Raw genomic sequence first — 15,843 nt, 5'->3', positions numbered from 1 at the left:
CAAAGCAAAGCCCTGCTTCATCATACAAGGCTGTCGCACAAAAGTAGTGAAAACAGCTGATCTACAAGCACACAACGCCTCGCGGTGCGAGGCGTTGTGTGCTTGTAGATCGGCTGTTTTCACTAGTTTAAATCATTTTTAAAATGATAAATACAAAATAAACGGTTTTGGACATACAAGGTTTCCACCCGACAACGACAATATATATTTTGTTTCAAGGTTGAAATATGGAGATGCAGGGTTTCTAAACAATAGTAGGGCAGTTGTGCATTGGTGTCCTTATGTGGTCCGTTACTAAAAATAAAGGGAACACTTGGGAAGAAGACCATTTGTTATTGATAACGGCCTTGACGTGTAAAGCTTTATGCATTTCATTTGAGAACATTTAAAGACAGGGTGAAATCAAAAACATGTTTTTCACACTTTTAGAGCATATCTGTAGTGATAATATGGCCATACTGTACCTAACACTAGATGCCAAAAAAATAGAAAATAAACATTTTTTGTGTATATTTATATCAAAGGTCCCTAAATAGGCCATTCTTAATTACTTCCTGTGAACAGAAATTCAAAAAGTGATGACATAGACAGGTCCGCTTGCATATAAATGAACCTTTGATTACATTCACCTGTTTGTTTCCCATTGCTGGCTCCCATTACTCCCATTACTCAGATTTTAAATCCCATCGCCTGAAGGGCTGGTCCCCTCGGATTGGTTCAGAAACACACAGGCTTCTTTTATCTAAACTTCAAAATAAAATACCCAAAATAGTCATTTCATTGGGTCTTTAACCCTTTTAGTGCCTATCCCGAACTAGTTCGGGATATTCGGGATCAAAAAAAAAATTTATTTGCTATTTTACTTACCCCGAGCTGCTTGGAGCAACGTGGGTGGTCCCGGCTCGCCCAGCGCTCACCAACGAGAGACGCTAGATGCTCCGAAGATTTATTCCATTCAAAATGGTTTAAAATAAAGTTTAGACCCCCCCCCCCAATGTTCACCAAATGTTCATTGTAGGCGGCGCGACATATTCCAGGGTGCCTATCCCGAACTAGTCCGGGATATTTAATAAAATGAATTATTTTATCGGAGGCCTCAACGAAGCCCCGGTCTAGACGTCCATCCTTGGCCGGGACTTAGACTCGGCCATCCACGGGCCGTATTCGCGCTAACGGCCGAATCGCGCCGCCCACTCCAATAATAAATCACATCTTTAGACAGGATTTTCTCCGGATTGTGTCCCCAGACCCAACGAGAAAGTTTTTTGCGGCTGAAATAGCTTTAGATCGGGCTTCTCAATGGGTTAGCATTTTGGCTACGTGTCAGCTAGCTTCCTCCTCTGGACACCCATAGGATTGACCAGAGTGAAAACACAGGCCAGTTGGGAGAGGGTCGACGAAAGCTATAAAGAAGGTCAATGGAGAAATTTCTGGCACTCTAGCACCCCTTGTGGCCGGATGGCACTGTATGAGTTAAGCTGCTATTTTTTCCCTGCCCCGAACACTGTCGTATCACTAAAGATTAATCAGTGATCAGCAGCAGTCTACCCGTGTGCCCTTGGCCAGTTGTTGCCCACCCTGGTCAGAATAGCCGATGAAAACGGCATGAGCCTACAGACACCGGAAGTGGCGGAAGTGCTGCGGTTAACGGAAGTTACGTCATGCGTTGCAGTCCGTTTACATAATGATTGTAGCTCTTAACTCGCTCTTAATAGGTGTCCTTTGTCAGAATCCATGTTTTTGTTTAGATATTGTTTATTACGAGGGATATAGGGTTAGAAGTAGAACAGTTTTTTTCCCTAGCGGGGAATATGAAAAAACAATAACATTCGGTGAAATTCTCCCGGCGGAAGTAGCACCGTTTCATGCCGTTTCAGCCTATGGTCTTGACCAGTCTTTTCTCTTCGCAGATTAGTAAGCCTGGCTACGCGAGGCCAGTTGTGGCCAGGTCACCTTGATATCAAGCTTTCTGTGATTGTGTCAAAAGGTTTTCTAGTGTCCAGCTGTAGTAGCCGGGGGCCCAGTCCCTCAAAATGGGAAAGGACCTGTGATGTTCTGCCGTACTTTTTATTTCTGTTTTATCTATTAGTTTGGTCATTAAGGTCCACAGAATGAGAGGCCTGCTCTGCCGGAAACATCGCGAAAAAAAGTTATGGACGTTTATATATTCACTGTCCCATTGACTCCACTACACAGGAACAGAAAAATATTAAAAACATACACAAATCTGCTTTAAGTAGCATGTGAGGGGTCAAACTAGGGGTTCTTCATGATTCTGAATCCATTGCAAGCATTTGTTTTGCATGAAACATATTCCTTGGGCTAAATTTCGGCCCCAGAAAATGGTGAAAAGTGATGAGTCACTTTTCACCATTTTCTGGGGCGGAGATTTAGCCCAAGAAATATGTTTCATGCAAAACAAATGCTTGCAATGGATTCAGAATCATGAAGAACCCTTAGTTTGACCCCTCACATATTACTTAAAGCAGATGTATTCTTTTTTTAAATATTTATCCTGTATTCGCTAGTGAAGTCGATGAGACAGTGAATATACAAATGTCCATAACTTTTTTTCGCAATGTTTCCGGCAGAGCAGGCCTCTCATTCTGTGGAGCTTAATGACCAAACGAATGGATAAAACCAAAATAAAAAGTATGGCAGAACATCACAGGTTCAACCCTATTCCTTGAGCTTTTGGGCATGTGGGTCCCCGACTATAGCAGCAGCAGCTTGTGGGTCCCCGACTATAGCAGCAGCAGCATGTGGGTCCCCGACTATAGCAGCAGCAGCATGTGGGTCCCCGGCTATAGCAGCAGCAGCATGTGGGTCCCCGGCTATAGCAGCAGCAGCAGCCAAGAAACAAGGTAAACCTACTTGGTTGTGTTGTCCATGTGTCCCACATGACCGGAAGGCTTTCTGCTTTCACACCTCTGGAAAAAAAACAAAAAAAACAAAACAGTGTCAGGAAACACACACGAAACACACATGCACACACTCACAAGAATGCACGCACACTCACAGATAGAAGAGAAACTGAGACACACACACACACACACACACACACACACACACACACACACACACACACACACACACACACACACACACACACACACACACACACACACACACACACACACACACACACACAAACATGCAAAAGAATGCACGAACACACACACCACACACATACTGTACACAGATAGAAGAGAAAACAAGAGAAAGACACACAAACACAGACACTGCATCTCTTTCATCAAAGCGGAGCGGGGGGGCATGCATGTAGAATTTAAATAAATCAAGCGAAGCTCTAGTTCTGTCATTGAGCGTGCTACGATTTTAATGAGACACACACACGCGCACACTCACACACACACACACACACACACACACACACACACACACACACACACACACACACACGGTGAGGGTTTAGTAAGGAGTAAGCACACATGACACCTTACGCTGAATGGTCTGTGTGTGTGAGGTTCTCTATCTGGGACATGCGACACGCACACACACACACACACACATTTGCATTACTATTCTTGTGAGGACATCAATATTTTTAGGGCAGCTATACTACGAATGCAGATTGTTTTTCTTCTACTCTAACTCTATAAGGGGAACATACGGACATGCGAACAACGCGGGATTTATGCTTATTTAAGCATAAATCCAGTATAACTCCAACCCCTAATATCTAACCCTAACTCATTTCTCATGTGAGGACTAGGGAAAACCGTCCTCACAATATCTATTTCTCTAAATCTAGACTAGCGCAAGTATAGAAAATGGTAAATGGACTGCATTTAAATAGCGCTTTTCTCCAAAGAGCTTTAACATGTATTTCACATACACCCATTCACACACCGATGGCGGAGGAAACCATGCAAGGCACCAACATCATCGGAAGCACTTAGGGGTTCAGCATCTTGCTCATGGACACTTCGACACATAGCCAAGAGGTGGTGGCATTGGCTCAGGCGTAGAGAAACCGTCATTAGAATTAGTTAGATCAGTTCCCGAAGGTTTCCCAGTTTGACTCCGGGCTCCCGCAGAGTTAAGCTGGTTGCACACTGCTGCGTTTTTCAGGCCGAATATCGGACTGAATTTCGGAGCACGCAAATAAAAAAATCAACCTCACGTTATGTCAGTCACGTTTGCACACTGCCGACCGTTTCGCGCACCACTCGGTCCCTTGCTCTCTCTATCTCTCTCTCTCTCCTTGCCCTGAAAAACGCATTTCGCAACGAAAAACGCAACAGTGTGCAACCACCTTTAGAGTCGAAGAGTCCTTGAACAAGACTCTGAACCCCTAGTTGTTCCCGGTGAGCAGGTTGGTGCCTTGCATGGTTTCCTCCACCATCGGTGTATGAATGTGTGTGTGAATGGGTGAATGTAATGCACAATCTGTGTAAAGTACCTTGGTATAAAGGCGCTATACAAATGTAGCCTCGTAAACCAGACTCTTCCTGCCTTCAGTTTACTAGGCTAATACAAATGCACCATTTACAATTTACCAAGAGGAGCCGGGAATTGAAAGTTTGAAACTGGAATCTTCGGATTCCAAGGTGGCCGCTCTACCTCCTGAGCCACTGTCACCCTATAGCAGGGGTCAGAAACCCGGGGCTCTAGAGCCGCATGCGGCTCTTTAGCGCCGTCTAGTGGCTCCCTGGAGCTTTTAAAAAAAATTATGAAAATGGAAAAAGATGGGGGGAAAATTTTATTTTTGTTTTTTAACGATTTTTATCGTCACTGTTGGGCAGAAACCTTGTATCTCCAAGTTTCAAATTTGTATGTTTTTTTTCTTCCCGCAAAGTAAAGCCCTGCTTCATCATACAAGACTGACACACAAAAGTAGTGAAAACAGCAGATCTACAAGCACACAACGCCTCGCGGTGCGAGACGTTGTGTGCTTGTAGATCGGCTGTTTTCACTAGTTTAGTTCCTTTTTTTAAATGATAAATACAAAACGAAGTTTTGGACATAGTACAAGGTTTCCACCCGACAACGACGATATATAAGGCTTTTATAATTTTTTGCGGCTCCAGACAGATTTCCTTTTTTTTTTCTTTTTGGTCCAATATGGCTCTTTCAACATTTTGGGTTGCCGACCCCTGCCCTATAGTAACACAAGTACACGCACACTCCACTCACCAGTTTGTCCCAGACGTTAAGTAAGTGGGAGGTCTTGTATCTGGGGTTGGGGGCTGCCTCCAGGTACCTCATCCTCTCTGTGTTCCACTGCAGGTCTGCCCAGAAACCCTGCAGACTCCTGGCCTGGAACACACACACAAGAAACCTCCTATTTTCTTCTTTTGTTTCCGTAAATGAATGTCCTATTTCGTTGTACTACAGCTTGTGGTGTTAAGTACATTTACAAGCACGGTACTTACTTGTTAAGAATATTTAACCAAACCACTAACCACTGCCAGCTATTTTTCGTTTTTGCCTTACCTTTTCAAGTACAGAATATTTTTCTATTTTTTGACACGCTTTCTGTGTTTCTGTGAAAAAAAGCCAGTCAATTGGGCCATGAATTCGCTAGCGAGCGAAAACCAGGAAGCGGAGAAAAGGCGTTTCCGTGAAAAACATTAACAAGAAACAAATGGAGATCCGTTTTTTTCCGATGACGTAATTTCATGTGTTCCGGTGGGACTCTGATTTCAACGTGTTTGGCATTCTGGGCGTTAGACGTTTTGCAGAGAACGATTTTCTTTTCATTTTTTTTTTATTATCTTTTTTTTTTTTACTTTACTGAAGTATTTTAATTTTTTACTGAAAAGATTAAATAAAAATAATGAAAAGTAACGTTTTTTGGCATACAAGGTTTCCACCAAATGGTGATAAATAGTAACACCCACAACCACTCGTACATAGACAGGCATACACACACATTCATGCACAGATGAGCAGACACACACACACACACACACACACACACACACACACACACACACACACACACACACACACACACACACACACACACACACACACACACACACACACACACACACACACACACACACACACACACACACACACACACACACACACACACACACACACTCACAAAGCAAAATCCTGCTGCACAACAGCAGATCTGATGCATAAATCCATAATAAATTGAAGATAGCAATCTACTGTAAAAAAAAAACTACAGTAAGAGGAAAACTGTAATTCATCGCAAGGCAGTCATCTCTGCAGGAGGAAGCACATAGTTTGTTACTTAACATGTACAGCATGTGAATGAAGCTGGACTGAACAAGAGGCCGGCTGGCTCAGGGTCTGGCTCATTGAATGGCTGATGAAGTGACTAAACGACTCATTGACTGAGTGATTTGTCAGACAAATAGAATGTGTAGCTTTAGCTGACCCGCTCATTATTAGACTGACTGAGAGTGTGATTGAATGCCTCTTTACCTCAGTGGTTCCCAACTTTCTTAACCTTGGAGGCCCTCCTTCTGATTAAACTATGCGCATGCACGCACGCACGCACGCACGCACGCACGCACGCACGCACACACATTTCTCGTAAGACTAATAGCCATCATAGCCGATCTACAAGCTCACAACGTGTCATATATCCTCTCTCACGTGCATCGATAAACCTCCTCTTTTTATTTTTTTTACTTTTTTATCCCACGATTTTGTAACCCATTTACACCCAGTGCCAATTGCCTATGTAATCCTGGGCTCTGCTCTCCCTCTGCCGCGCCTGGGGAGACAACAGACTGACCTCATGCTTCCTTCTATGCATAAGGAGTCCAAGTTGCTTCTTTTCACCTGACAGTGGGGATTTCCCCAGTTTGGACATAGCGCGTGGAGGGAACACGTTATTCCAACCAGTTCCCAATCCTTTCCCCTCCATCAGGCGCCCCGGCTGGCCAGGGGGAGGCATTATAGAGACCAGGATTACAGCATGTTTTTGTGAGGGTATCTACCCTTGGAGACACAGGGAGAACATGCAAACTCCACACAGAACATAAACCTCCTCTTTGGCCTTCCTCTTCTCCTCTTGCCTGGCAGCTCCATCTTCAGCATCCTTCTCCCAATGCATCCTCCTCAGCCCTACTGCACAACCCTAACCCTGTCCCTCGCCTCTCTTGTTTTATCCCCAAAACCTCCGACCTACTGTACGCTGATCCTCTTATGTAGTCATCTCCCTCCTATTTTCCATTTTCACTCATAACGACAACCGCAGCATCCTCAATTCTGCCACCTCCAGCGCTGCCTCCTGCCTTTTCCTCAGTGCCACTGTTTTTCAAAAGTCGAACATTCTAAAATTGACGCCCTACAAGCTCACAATGCTAGCTTTGTTTCATTTGAACTTCTCGTGGGTTATGTTTCTTAATGTGGGTCTATAGCTGACACCAGTGTGGTCAAAAAAAGAGAAATAATCAAGTGGTAGTACTGTACCTTCCCTCTGAAGACAGGGTCAGTATGAAGCTCAGAGCAACAGGACACACCAGGCACCTTCAGTAAACACTCTGGGACCTCCTGGAACACACATGGACACAATAAACTAGGTCCGTTTGTATGTGTCTGGTGATTGTGTGCATACAGTACAACTATGCATGGAAGACTGTGCATACATCGACAGAACTAAACATTCAGCGTTTAGGAACAGTATGTCCCAAAAATGATATTGATATTGGGTGTACATCTATAGTATTGCTGAGTAATGGAAAAGCTATCAGAGAGGTGCCAGCAGAGTGGCGCAGTGTGTGTGTGTGTGTGTGTGTGTGTGTGTGTGTGTGTGTGTGTGTGTGTGTGTGTGTGTGTGTGTGTGTGTGCGTGCGTGCGTGTGCGTGTGTTACCTTCATGTCAAACACAGCGGAGTAGGGCAGGACTTTGTCCAGACTCAGAGACTTGTCATAGCTGATCCTGTACAGAGAGGCTGTCACACACAAACACAGGCACAGTCAAACAGGTGGTTTTCAACCCTTCTTCTCAAACATGTTCATGTCAAGGAGTCCCCAAATTAATATGTATTTGGCCGAGGACGCTCCCATAAGATGTTGTAAAAGGGACCCCCATAAGCAAGGATTTGTGTTAAAATATACATATACTGTATATATATTTAAAATAAATAGTAGTCACAATGTGACAGATATATTTGAATAGCTCAAGTATAAAATAGGTCTAAAGTGGTCAAACTGATAGTGATGCTATATTAACTCATTTGTTGTTGTTGTTTTTTACATGCAATTCTGAAATGAATAACTAAAATACATACAATTTCATGATGTCTTTCCTTGTTTCATTAAAACATTTTCCTTTTTTTATTGTGATCGTCTTGCCAAATATCATCACGTTGGGTCGGGGGGGGGGGGGGGGGTGCACAATAATTTTAACCAGTATCCATTTATATAATGGCTCTTCAAAAAATAGCAGATCTACAAGCTCACAGCTGAAAGCTTGCACATCTGCTACAGTAGTTTTGAAAAATCTTCAATGTTTAATCATTTTGAATTGTTTAAACACAAATCATTTCTTCTGGTAGTCCCTGGCACCAAACCTTTTCAGATGGGGGTCCATGGCCAAATACATATCAATTTGGGGGTCCTTGACTTGAAAAAGAGTGAAAACCACTGGCCTAGCCTATAGTGCCCATGCTGTCTTGCCCAGGCCCACCCTCAATTCTATTTCTGGCCTCGCCACTGATGTTGCCTCCGGCTTGGCTTCAACCAACACAGTTGGGGTGCAGCTAGTGTGCAAGTTGTGAATCTGGCAGAGGAGCATGTTGGGGATTAAAGCAAAGAAGACATTTCACAACTGAAAAGTTAGTTGTGTGTGCATGTGTGGATGCACGTATATTATATGCTGGTACACCTATATGAAGAAGTGCAACCAAATAAAAAGTTATTATTTTAGGGGGGTATACAAAGTGTATACACGGTATCTGCACATTTCAAAAATTACAATGTATTTTTGCATTCCAGGAGACAGAAAACAATTACTGATAAATAATAAGTAATTTATTGTGTTAATACCAAATGTACCAAATTGTCTACTAGAAGTTCGCTCATTTCTACAGTTCACATTACGTGTCCCAATGTCAATCTTGCGTTGTTGTGATATACTACAGCACCGAGGTGAAAGTGTCAGCTCCAATACAGGACCCCAACGGCACCTTCCCGTGGCCCCACTTTGGGTCACGAGTCTCGCGACCAATAGTTTGAGAACCGCTGATATAAACAGTTGGAGGAGCTGTGTGAACTGTGAAGACAGCGAGAGATCCATCCGCACGCACGCACGCTCGCTCGCTCACTTGCACAAACATACATTTGTGGCCATTGCGTGTCGGAATGTCGTGCAACCCCACTTTCCATGCGTGTGGTGGAGAAGGGGTCCCCAGTTCAAATATGACTATTTTGGGGGGTCGCGGCCTGAAAAGTTTGGGAACCCTCGGTGACAAGTGGTTGTTTTCAAAGTGGGACTGGGGACCCTCAGGGGTCCCTCGAGAGGGCTCCAGGGGGGTCCCTAGCTAAATAGTCAATATAGCACCAAATCAGTTTAACCACTTTAACCCCATTTTAGCACAAGTCTATTCGAAAATACCGCAGTGAAATGTAGATCAGCTATTTTCAAAAACATTTTGAAAATCAAGGTCTATGACCAAATTATATATCAATTTGGGGGTTTACGTTTGAGAATCACTGGTCTTCACACTCCACAAGAACAGTAGAGTTTGGCGCTTCCATACAAACAGTGGAATTGGCAAACAACTGAAAAGGGAAAATGAAAAACAAGTAAAAACAAGTTTTTCAAACTAAATTGATTGTCAACCAAAAGAGTGATTATCTTAACTGCTATCCAAACAAACAGAACACGTAATGCCAGCGGCCATCTGTCTCACACTTTCCGATATTAGAGACGTTCACAACATTCCTCAGTTCATTTCAGAAACTATATTATTCCTTTGCAGTACCCCTCTCTGAGACTTAAGGCTATTATTGTACACCATTTCCTTTTTTTCACCCTCTCATTTACATAATTTCACTGAGCCGTGTCCTCTTATTAAAAACAGTGTTAAAGCATGCATATCCAAACGATAAATATTACACTACTATGAAAGGTAAAAAAGTTAAGTTCCCCATGCTCAGAAATGCTCCCCTAGCATTTTATTATCACCACAAGTGACACTTTGAGCTTTAATAAATCGCTACGGGAGCATTCTCGAGTGCACCGTCTTGCAGTGTTTCCCAAACCTTACATGCAAAACGAAATTTACGTTGTTCAGTCGTCAGTTGTGTCCTCTTTGCGTTGCAATGAGGACAGGAAGGGAAAAGTCCAAACCCTTAGCCAGGGACGTGCTGGCCATTGGGAAAAGCGGGCCAACTCCCGAACGGCCGGTTCATTCCTGTCGGCCTTCGTTCCATTTTGGGGGCTGGGCGGCCAACAAAGTAAATCGTCACTGTCGGGCAGAATCCTCGTATCTCCAAGTGTCAAATGTAGAAATCTTTTCGCAAAGCAAAGCCCTGCTTCATCATACGAGGCCGTTGCACAAAAGTAGTGAAAACAACAGATCTACAAGCACACAACGCCTCGCATGCTTGTAGATCGGCTGTTTTCACTAGTTTAAATCATTTCTAAAATGATAAATACAAAACTAACGGTTTTGGACATACAAGGTTTCCACCCAACAACGACGAAATATAACTCATGTACAGTAATTGGCCCACTGGCTTGTCACTTGTCATGATCTGAAATGGCAAATCTTTGAGTAGCAGCAGCGCTATAGAGAGATATCTCTCTCTATAGCGTGCAATGAGGGCCCCTCCAACTCCTTTTCCCGGGCTGAATCAGGGGTCCAGCATGTCCCTGCCATTATCTCTATTAGCTGTGTTAAAACACAATCAAAACAACACATACAAGAAGAGTGACCCACCTAGAATGAATTCCTGGATCTGGTCAAAGGATTCAAAGGCCATCTGGTTGTCACAAAGCCAGTCAATGATCTGTGGGAGGATCATCACAAAGCACTACATTAACCGTTGTACTTTAAATCAGGGGTCCCCAAACTTTTCAGCCCAAGATCCAAAAGATCGTTGTCTCTCCGGAAACCAAACTTGCATGAATTAGCCCTTTTTGATGGTGTAAATAGACAATCTACAAGCTCAGTAGATCTGCTATTTTCACTATTCAATAGGGTGAATAGAAGAAAAAAAATAGTAAAACATTGTTAAGTGGTCAAATGGGTGGGCCACGGACACTTTCGAGATTGTCTGATCAAGAAAGGTTGGGAATTGCTGCAATAAGTGATACATTTTTCAGAACTTATTATACTGAGTAAAAGTATAGTTTGCATAGGAAAAAGTACAGTTTCATGACAGTAAAGTTCACTGGTACAAGGTCAACTAAAAGGAGATCCTAGTAAGCTTTTCGGCTTATTTATTTGCACAGGAAACCATTTAAGTGTCCCATATAACATTGAATGACAGACGGATAGAACAGAGTACTATGAAGTAGATATTGTCAGAAAAAAACAAAACAAAACAACAATGCAAAAAATATATACAGTAGATATTTAAAAAGAAGGGTCAGGGGGAGGGTAAGGCTGGAGAAACGGATGATTCATTTCTCCTCTATTTGGAGTGTGCAACCATCTTTTGAAAGCAACACTATTTATCCCCATAATATTGTGGCATTACCAAGGTATTCAGTCAAACTTTAATGTGTGATTTTGACAACATTACCCAGACTACTTGACACAAAGTTACAGTATTTATCTTCACTCATTCTTCAAAGTGTAAACGGCAGAGAATCGGACAATAAGTCATGACAGACAGAAAGCAGAGACGTGAACACAGAGAAGGTGAAATCTCTACAAAGCCTCCAGAACTGTTTGTTCCACAGACACACTAATAAACAGTCTGCTATAGAATGAAGGAAGAAGACCTGCAGTGCTGGCTCCATTAGGTCTGACTGCAGGGGCGTCACACCAAATTCTGGGCCCTGGGTACAAGAATTCACTGCGGGCCCCCCGTGAATTAACTATTGAAAAATAGCAGATATACAAGCTCACAGTGCGGCACCTAGTGCTGCGCTGCGAGCTTGTAGATCTGCTATTTTTGAAAAATCGTGAAACTGTTTCCAAGAAACCTACAGTATGTTTCCATGTCAGTGGTGCTCAAACCTTTTCATGTCAAGGACCCCAAAATGATATGTATTTGGCCACGGACCCCCATCTCAAAATGTTTAGTTCCAGGACCCCCCAGAAGCAAAATTTGAGTTACAAATGTTTGCTTAAAAAATACATTATTCAAAGATTAGCACACATTTTCGTGACTTTTCAAAAATAGCAGATCTACAAGCTCGCAGCGCGGCACTCGGTGCCGCGCTGTGAGCTTGTATATCTGCTATTTTTAAATAGCTAAGGTTACTAGGGCCCCTCCACCTTGGGCCCTAGTAACTCAGTCGCACATTCCCCCCCCCCCCCCCCTTGTGACAGCCCTGTCTGACTGCATTAGCTTCACTGCCATCTCTGTCTCAGGCTTACAGTACCTGCACTCATTAAAATGGTTGCCTTGCCAGTTTAAGTAATTCACCCCAGAAAAAAAAGACCGCATTTGCTGCAATCCAGCAAAAGTGTTTATGTTTATTGACATTATCATTTAGAGCTACTGCCACAGACAACATCTGAAACATGGTCAGCACTCTGTCCAATTACCTGTCGTCTTTACTGACTATTTTAAAAAGAACAATACTGGCAGTCTGGCACGATTCAGCCCACTGACCAACACTGCAGTATACTTGAGTGTGGGGCGCCTGCTGGCCTAGCGGTCCAGGCGCATACCACAAATAGGCTCTAATGCAGCCTCGAATCCTGAGCCAGACGATCTTTGCTTCATGTCTCTCTCTGCATGTGTCCTGTCCATCTTCAATCTATACTATTAATGAAGCCAGAAAAAGCCCCCCTCCAACAACAAAAAAACTGTATACTTGACTTTCTGCTGACTGTTTTCCAAAGCACTCACATGACACACTGTAAAATTGTTATTGCTGTAATAGTTTACGGTTTTTACTGCTGCTATTGTTGCATCTTTCTGCCTTTCTGTCTCTCCTTTCTGTCTCTATTTCCCCCTGACACAGTCGAGGCAGATGGCCACCCACCCTAGAGCCTTTAGGAAGAGCCAGTTGTGGGTCATCTCTCTACCTTGAGCTCCAGCTGGGGGTCATCTCCCATGTAGACCAGCAGACAGTGGAGGGCGGCCAGGCGCTGGGCGTCAGGTCTCCTGCTGCTACGGCGGGCAGGGTGCGTGGGCCGGATGGGTGGGTCGTCTTCAGGACCCAAACTGGGACAGATGTTGGGGTTGTGCCTGCAGGGCGTGGGGAAAGACTGAGTGACTGCTAGGACATTTATTTGAAGAACTGATGGTGAGAGAGACGGACGGCAGAGAGACAGTTGGCAGGCATGCAGAGGGAGAAAGAGCAGTGAGACTGGGTGTAAACCAGGGGGAGAGTTCCGCCGATTTAAAATGAGCCCAATACGGAACTAAAACTTCCTATGGTTGGCCGCTAGTTGCACTGTTTTCCCCCCCGGCCGATCGCAAAAAGAATTGTTCTCCATTGGACCCCATTCATTTTCCCCTTTCGTTTTCTAACCTTAAAGGACCTACACCATGAATTTTCACTTTTTCTATTTTAAAACCTTTTTTTGGGGTCCCACTGGCACCTTCTATCCTCACAAAGTCCTATTTCTGACCGTTGTGTCTTTCTCCGGTTTTGGGCAGACAGAGATGAAAAGCTTTCCACGGGTTCTCAGAACAGTGCTGTTCTGAGAGTTGACGAGAGTGACGTCACTCTCGTTTCCCCTTTTATTTTTCAGTCAAAAAATTTTTTTTTTCAAAAAAATTTTTTTTTCAAAAATTTTGTTTTTTCAAAACTTTTTTTTTTCAAAACTTTTTTTTTCAAAAAAATGCAATGCAGAGTAAAAAACGTTTTTTTTCAAAAAACTTTTCAAAAAACTTTTTTTTCAAAAACTTTTTTTTTTTCAAAAAACTTTTTCTTTTTCAAAAAACTTTTTCTTTTTCAAAAAACTTTTTCTTTTTCAAAAAACTTCTTTTTTTTCTGGAAAAACCCCACTAGATGCGCCCCTGAGCAAACAGAGGCCGTTTTGGTATTGCAGCTGGAGAGCCTCATTATAGTAGAGCTAGAACAAACAAAAAGAATGGTCAGAGTGTTTGTTGAGGGTTAAAACCTGTCTAAGACTCAATTTTGAGCATATATTTATACAAAAAATATAGTTTTAAAAGCATGGTGTAGGCCCTTTAATTAACACTTTCATACATACTTTATGGTTCCTATCGCTAGTTAAAAATTGCCTTTCAATCACGATGATATGCATTTTGTGAAAATAAGGTCCCATTTATGTTAAAATTGATGATAAAGTTGTGGGGGGGCGTGGCCAACTAAACTGATACCAGCCGGCTGTGTTCTTCTTCGTGTGCTGTATTTCGGGAGGCTTCGACCACATTCTCCCATGTATCCCTGCGGTTGCACGTGACCGTTGGCAGCCAATAGCCTCCTCTGATCGCATTTCAATCTATGATGGCGACACCCATGCCAAGGACCCATATTGTTTCATTTATAAAAAAAAAAAAAAAAAAAATGCAATTCATTATTTGCGCTGCATAGAAACCAATGGAGTCGCTTTGTCCATATCTTTTATACAGTCTATGGTGGAAAGGCAGGACTGGTAAAAAGCACCTTCGTCATTTAGTACAGGGGTTTTCAAACTTTTTTGACTCAGGGCACCCCTGTAAATAACCTTTTCATCCACGGCACCCCTGAGTTACATTGTTAAATTTTAGAATCTTACATCATATTGGAGAAATATCCGTTTCCATCAGAACTGACTGAAAATAACGTTATACTTGACGTTTAACCACTTGAACCCCAGCATGCCTATTCTGGGGGGAAGGTTCAACAAAAATAGCCGATCTACAAGCTCACAACGTGTCACAACGTGAGGCGTTGTGAGCTTGTAGATCTGCTATTTTTGGTGAAGAGAGTTGTAGTAGATGGAAAAAGAACTCATCAAGTACAGTGCAAATCAGATCTGTTTTACTAAGCATAGTGAAGTGATATTGATGCAGTGATATTGATGAATTCCAAATATTATCAAATTATCTCGAGGCACCTCTGGACTGGCATCACGGCACCCCAGGGTGCCCCGGCCGTCACCCACTTTGAAAATCCCTGCTTTAGTATGTTCACAACTCACTCTGGAGTGCAGGTAGGCAGGTCTCCGTACAGTATCTGGAAAAGGTAGGCGGGGCTAAGCGCAGCTGTGTAGGCCTGCCCACTGGCCAGATCCAGTAGGGAGGCGGAGGACTCGTCGCGCTGTCCCAGTACCACAATACTGGACGCCAGGCCCGGAAGACCCAGCACTGCATCGGAACCTACAGGTTTACACACACAGACAGAAGACCCAACACTGCATCAGAACCTACAGGTTTACACACACACAGACAGAAGACCCAACACTGCATCGTCAATTGAATTTTGATCGATCATTCTTCAATTTCTGGCTGACAGACACTTCTAGTCAATCAAGCAAATGGGAGTGCTCTCCCACCCCCTGTTCACACTCACACACACATATAGGTAGAAGATTTGTATTTGGGTCCTACTCAGGATGCGGTACTAGCCCTAAGATCTGGGAACCCACAACTCAAATCCTGAGTTCTGGAGGAACCCAGAATGGCGATTCTTTTTAGCCTCGTAAACCAGTCTCTCTTCCTGCCTTCATTCGAATGCACTGAAGATGGGAGGAGTCAGTTTACTAGGCTAGATTCTTTTGGCTTCTATTAGGTTTTTTTTCCGGTT

The 15,843-nt window shown here is 43.3% G+C and overlaps 1 protein-coding gene across 1 annotated transcript in view; it reads right to left on the bottom strand.

The window, feature by feature from the left end:
* The window catches only part of gsap (gamma-secretase activating protein), a 123,192-nt gene that overhangs the window by 59,503 nt on the left and 47,846 nt on the right, over positions 1 to 15,843 (bottom strand). The window contains exons 16-22 of the mRNA XM_080753978.1: positions 15,239 to 15,416; positions 13,169 to 13,331; positions 10,901 to 10,970; positions 7,827 to 7,906; positions 7,426 to 7,506; positions 5,161 to 5,283; positions 2,875 to 2,930 (exon numbers count right to left, since the gene is read on the bottom strand). Coding sequence (XP_080610104.1) covers positions 2,875 to 2,930; positions 5,161 to 5,283; positions 7,426 to 7,506; positions 7,827 to 7,906; positions 10,901 to 10,970; positions 13,169 to 13,331; positions 15,239 to 15,416 — 751 coding nt within the window. The remainder of the gene's footprint in view (positions 1 to 2,874; positions 2,931 to 5,160; positions 5,284 to 7,425; positions 7,507 to 7,826; positions 7,907 to 10,900; positions 10,971 to 13,168; positions 13,332 to 15,238; positions 15,417 to 15,843) is intronic.

This window comes from Nannobrachium achirus, assembly GCF_963921795.1.
Source record: "Nannobrachium achirus genome assembly, chromosome: 23".
Lineage (NCBI taxonomy): Eukaryota > Metazoa > Chordata > Actinopteri > Myctophiformes > Myctophidae > Nannobrachium > Nannobrachium achirus.
The sequence above is the reverse complement of the archived record's forward strand: the minus strand, read 5'-3'. Positions and strand labels throughout refer to the sequence as shown.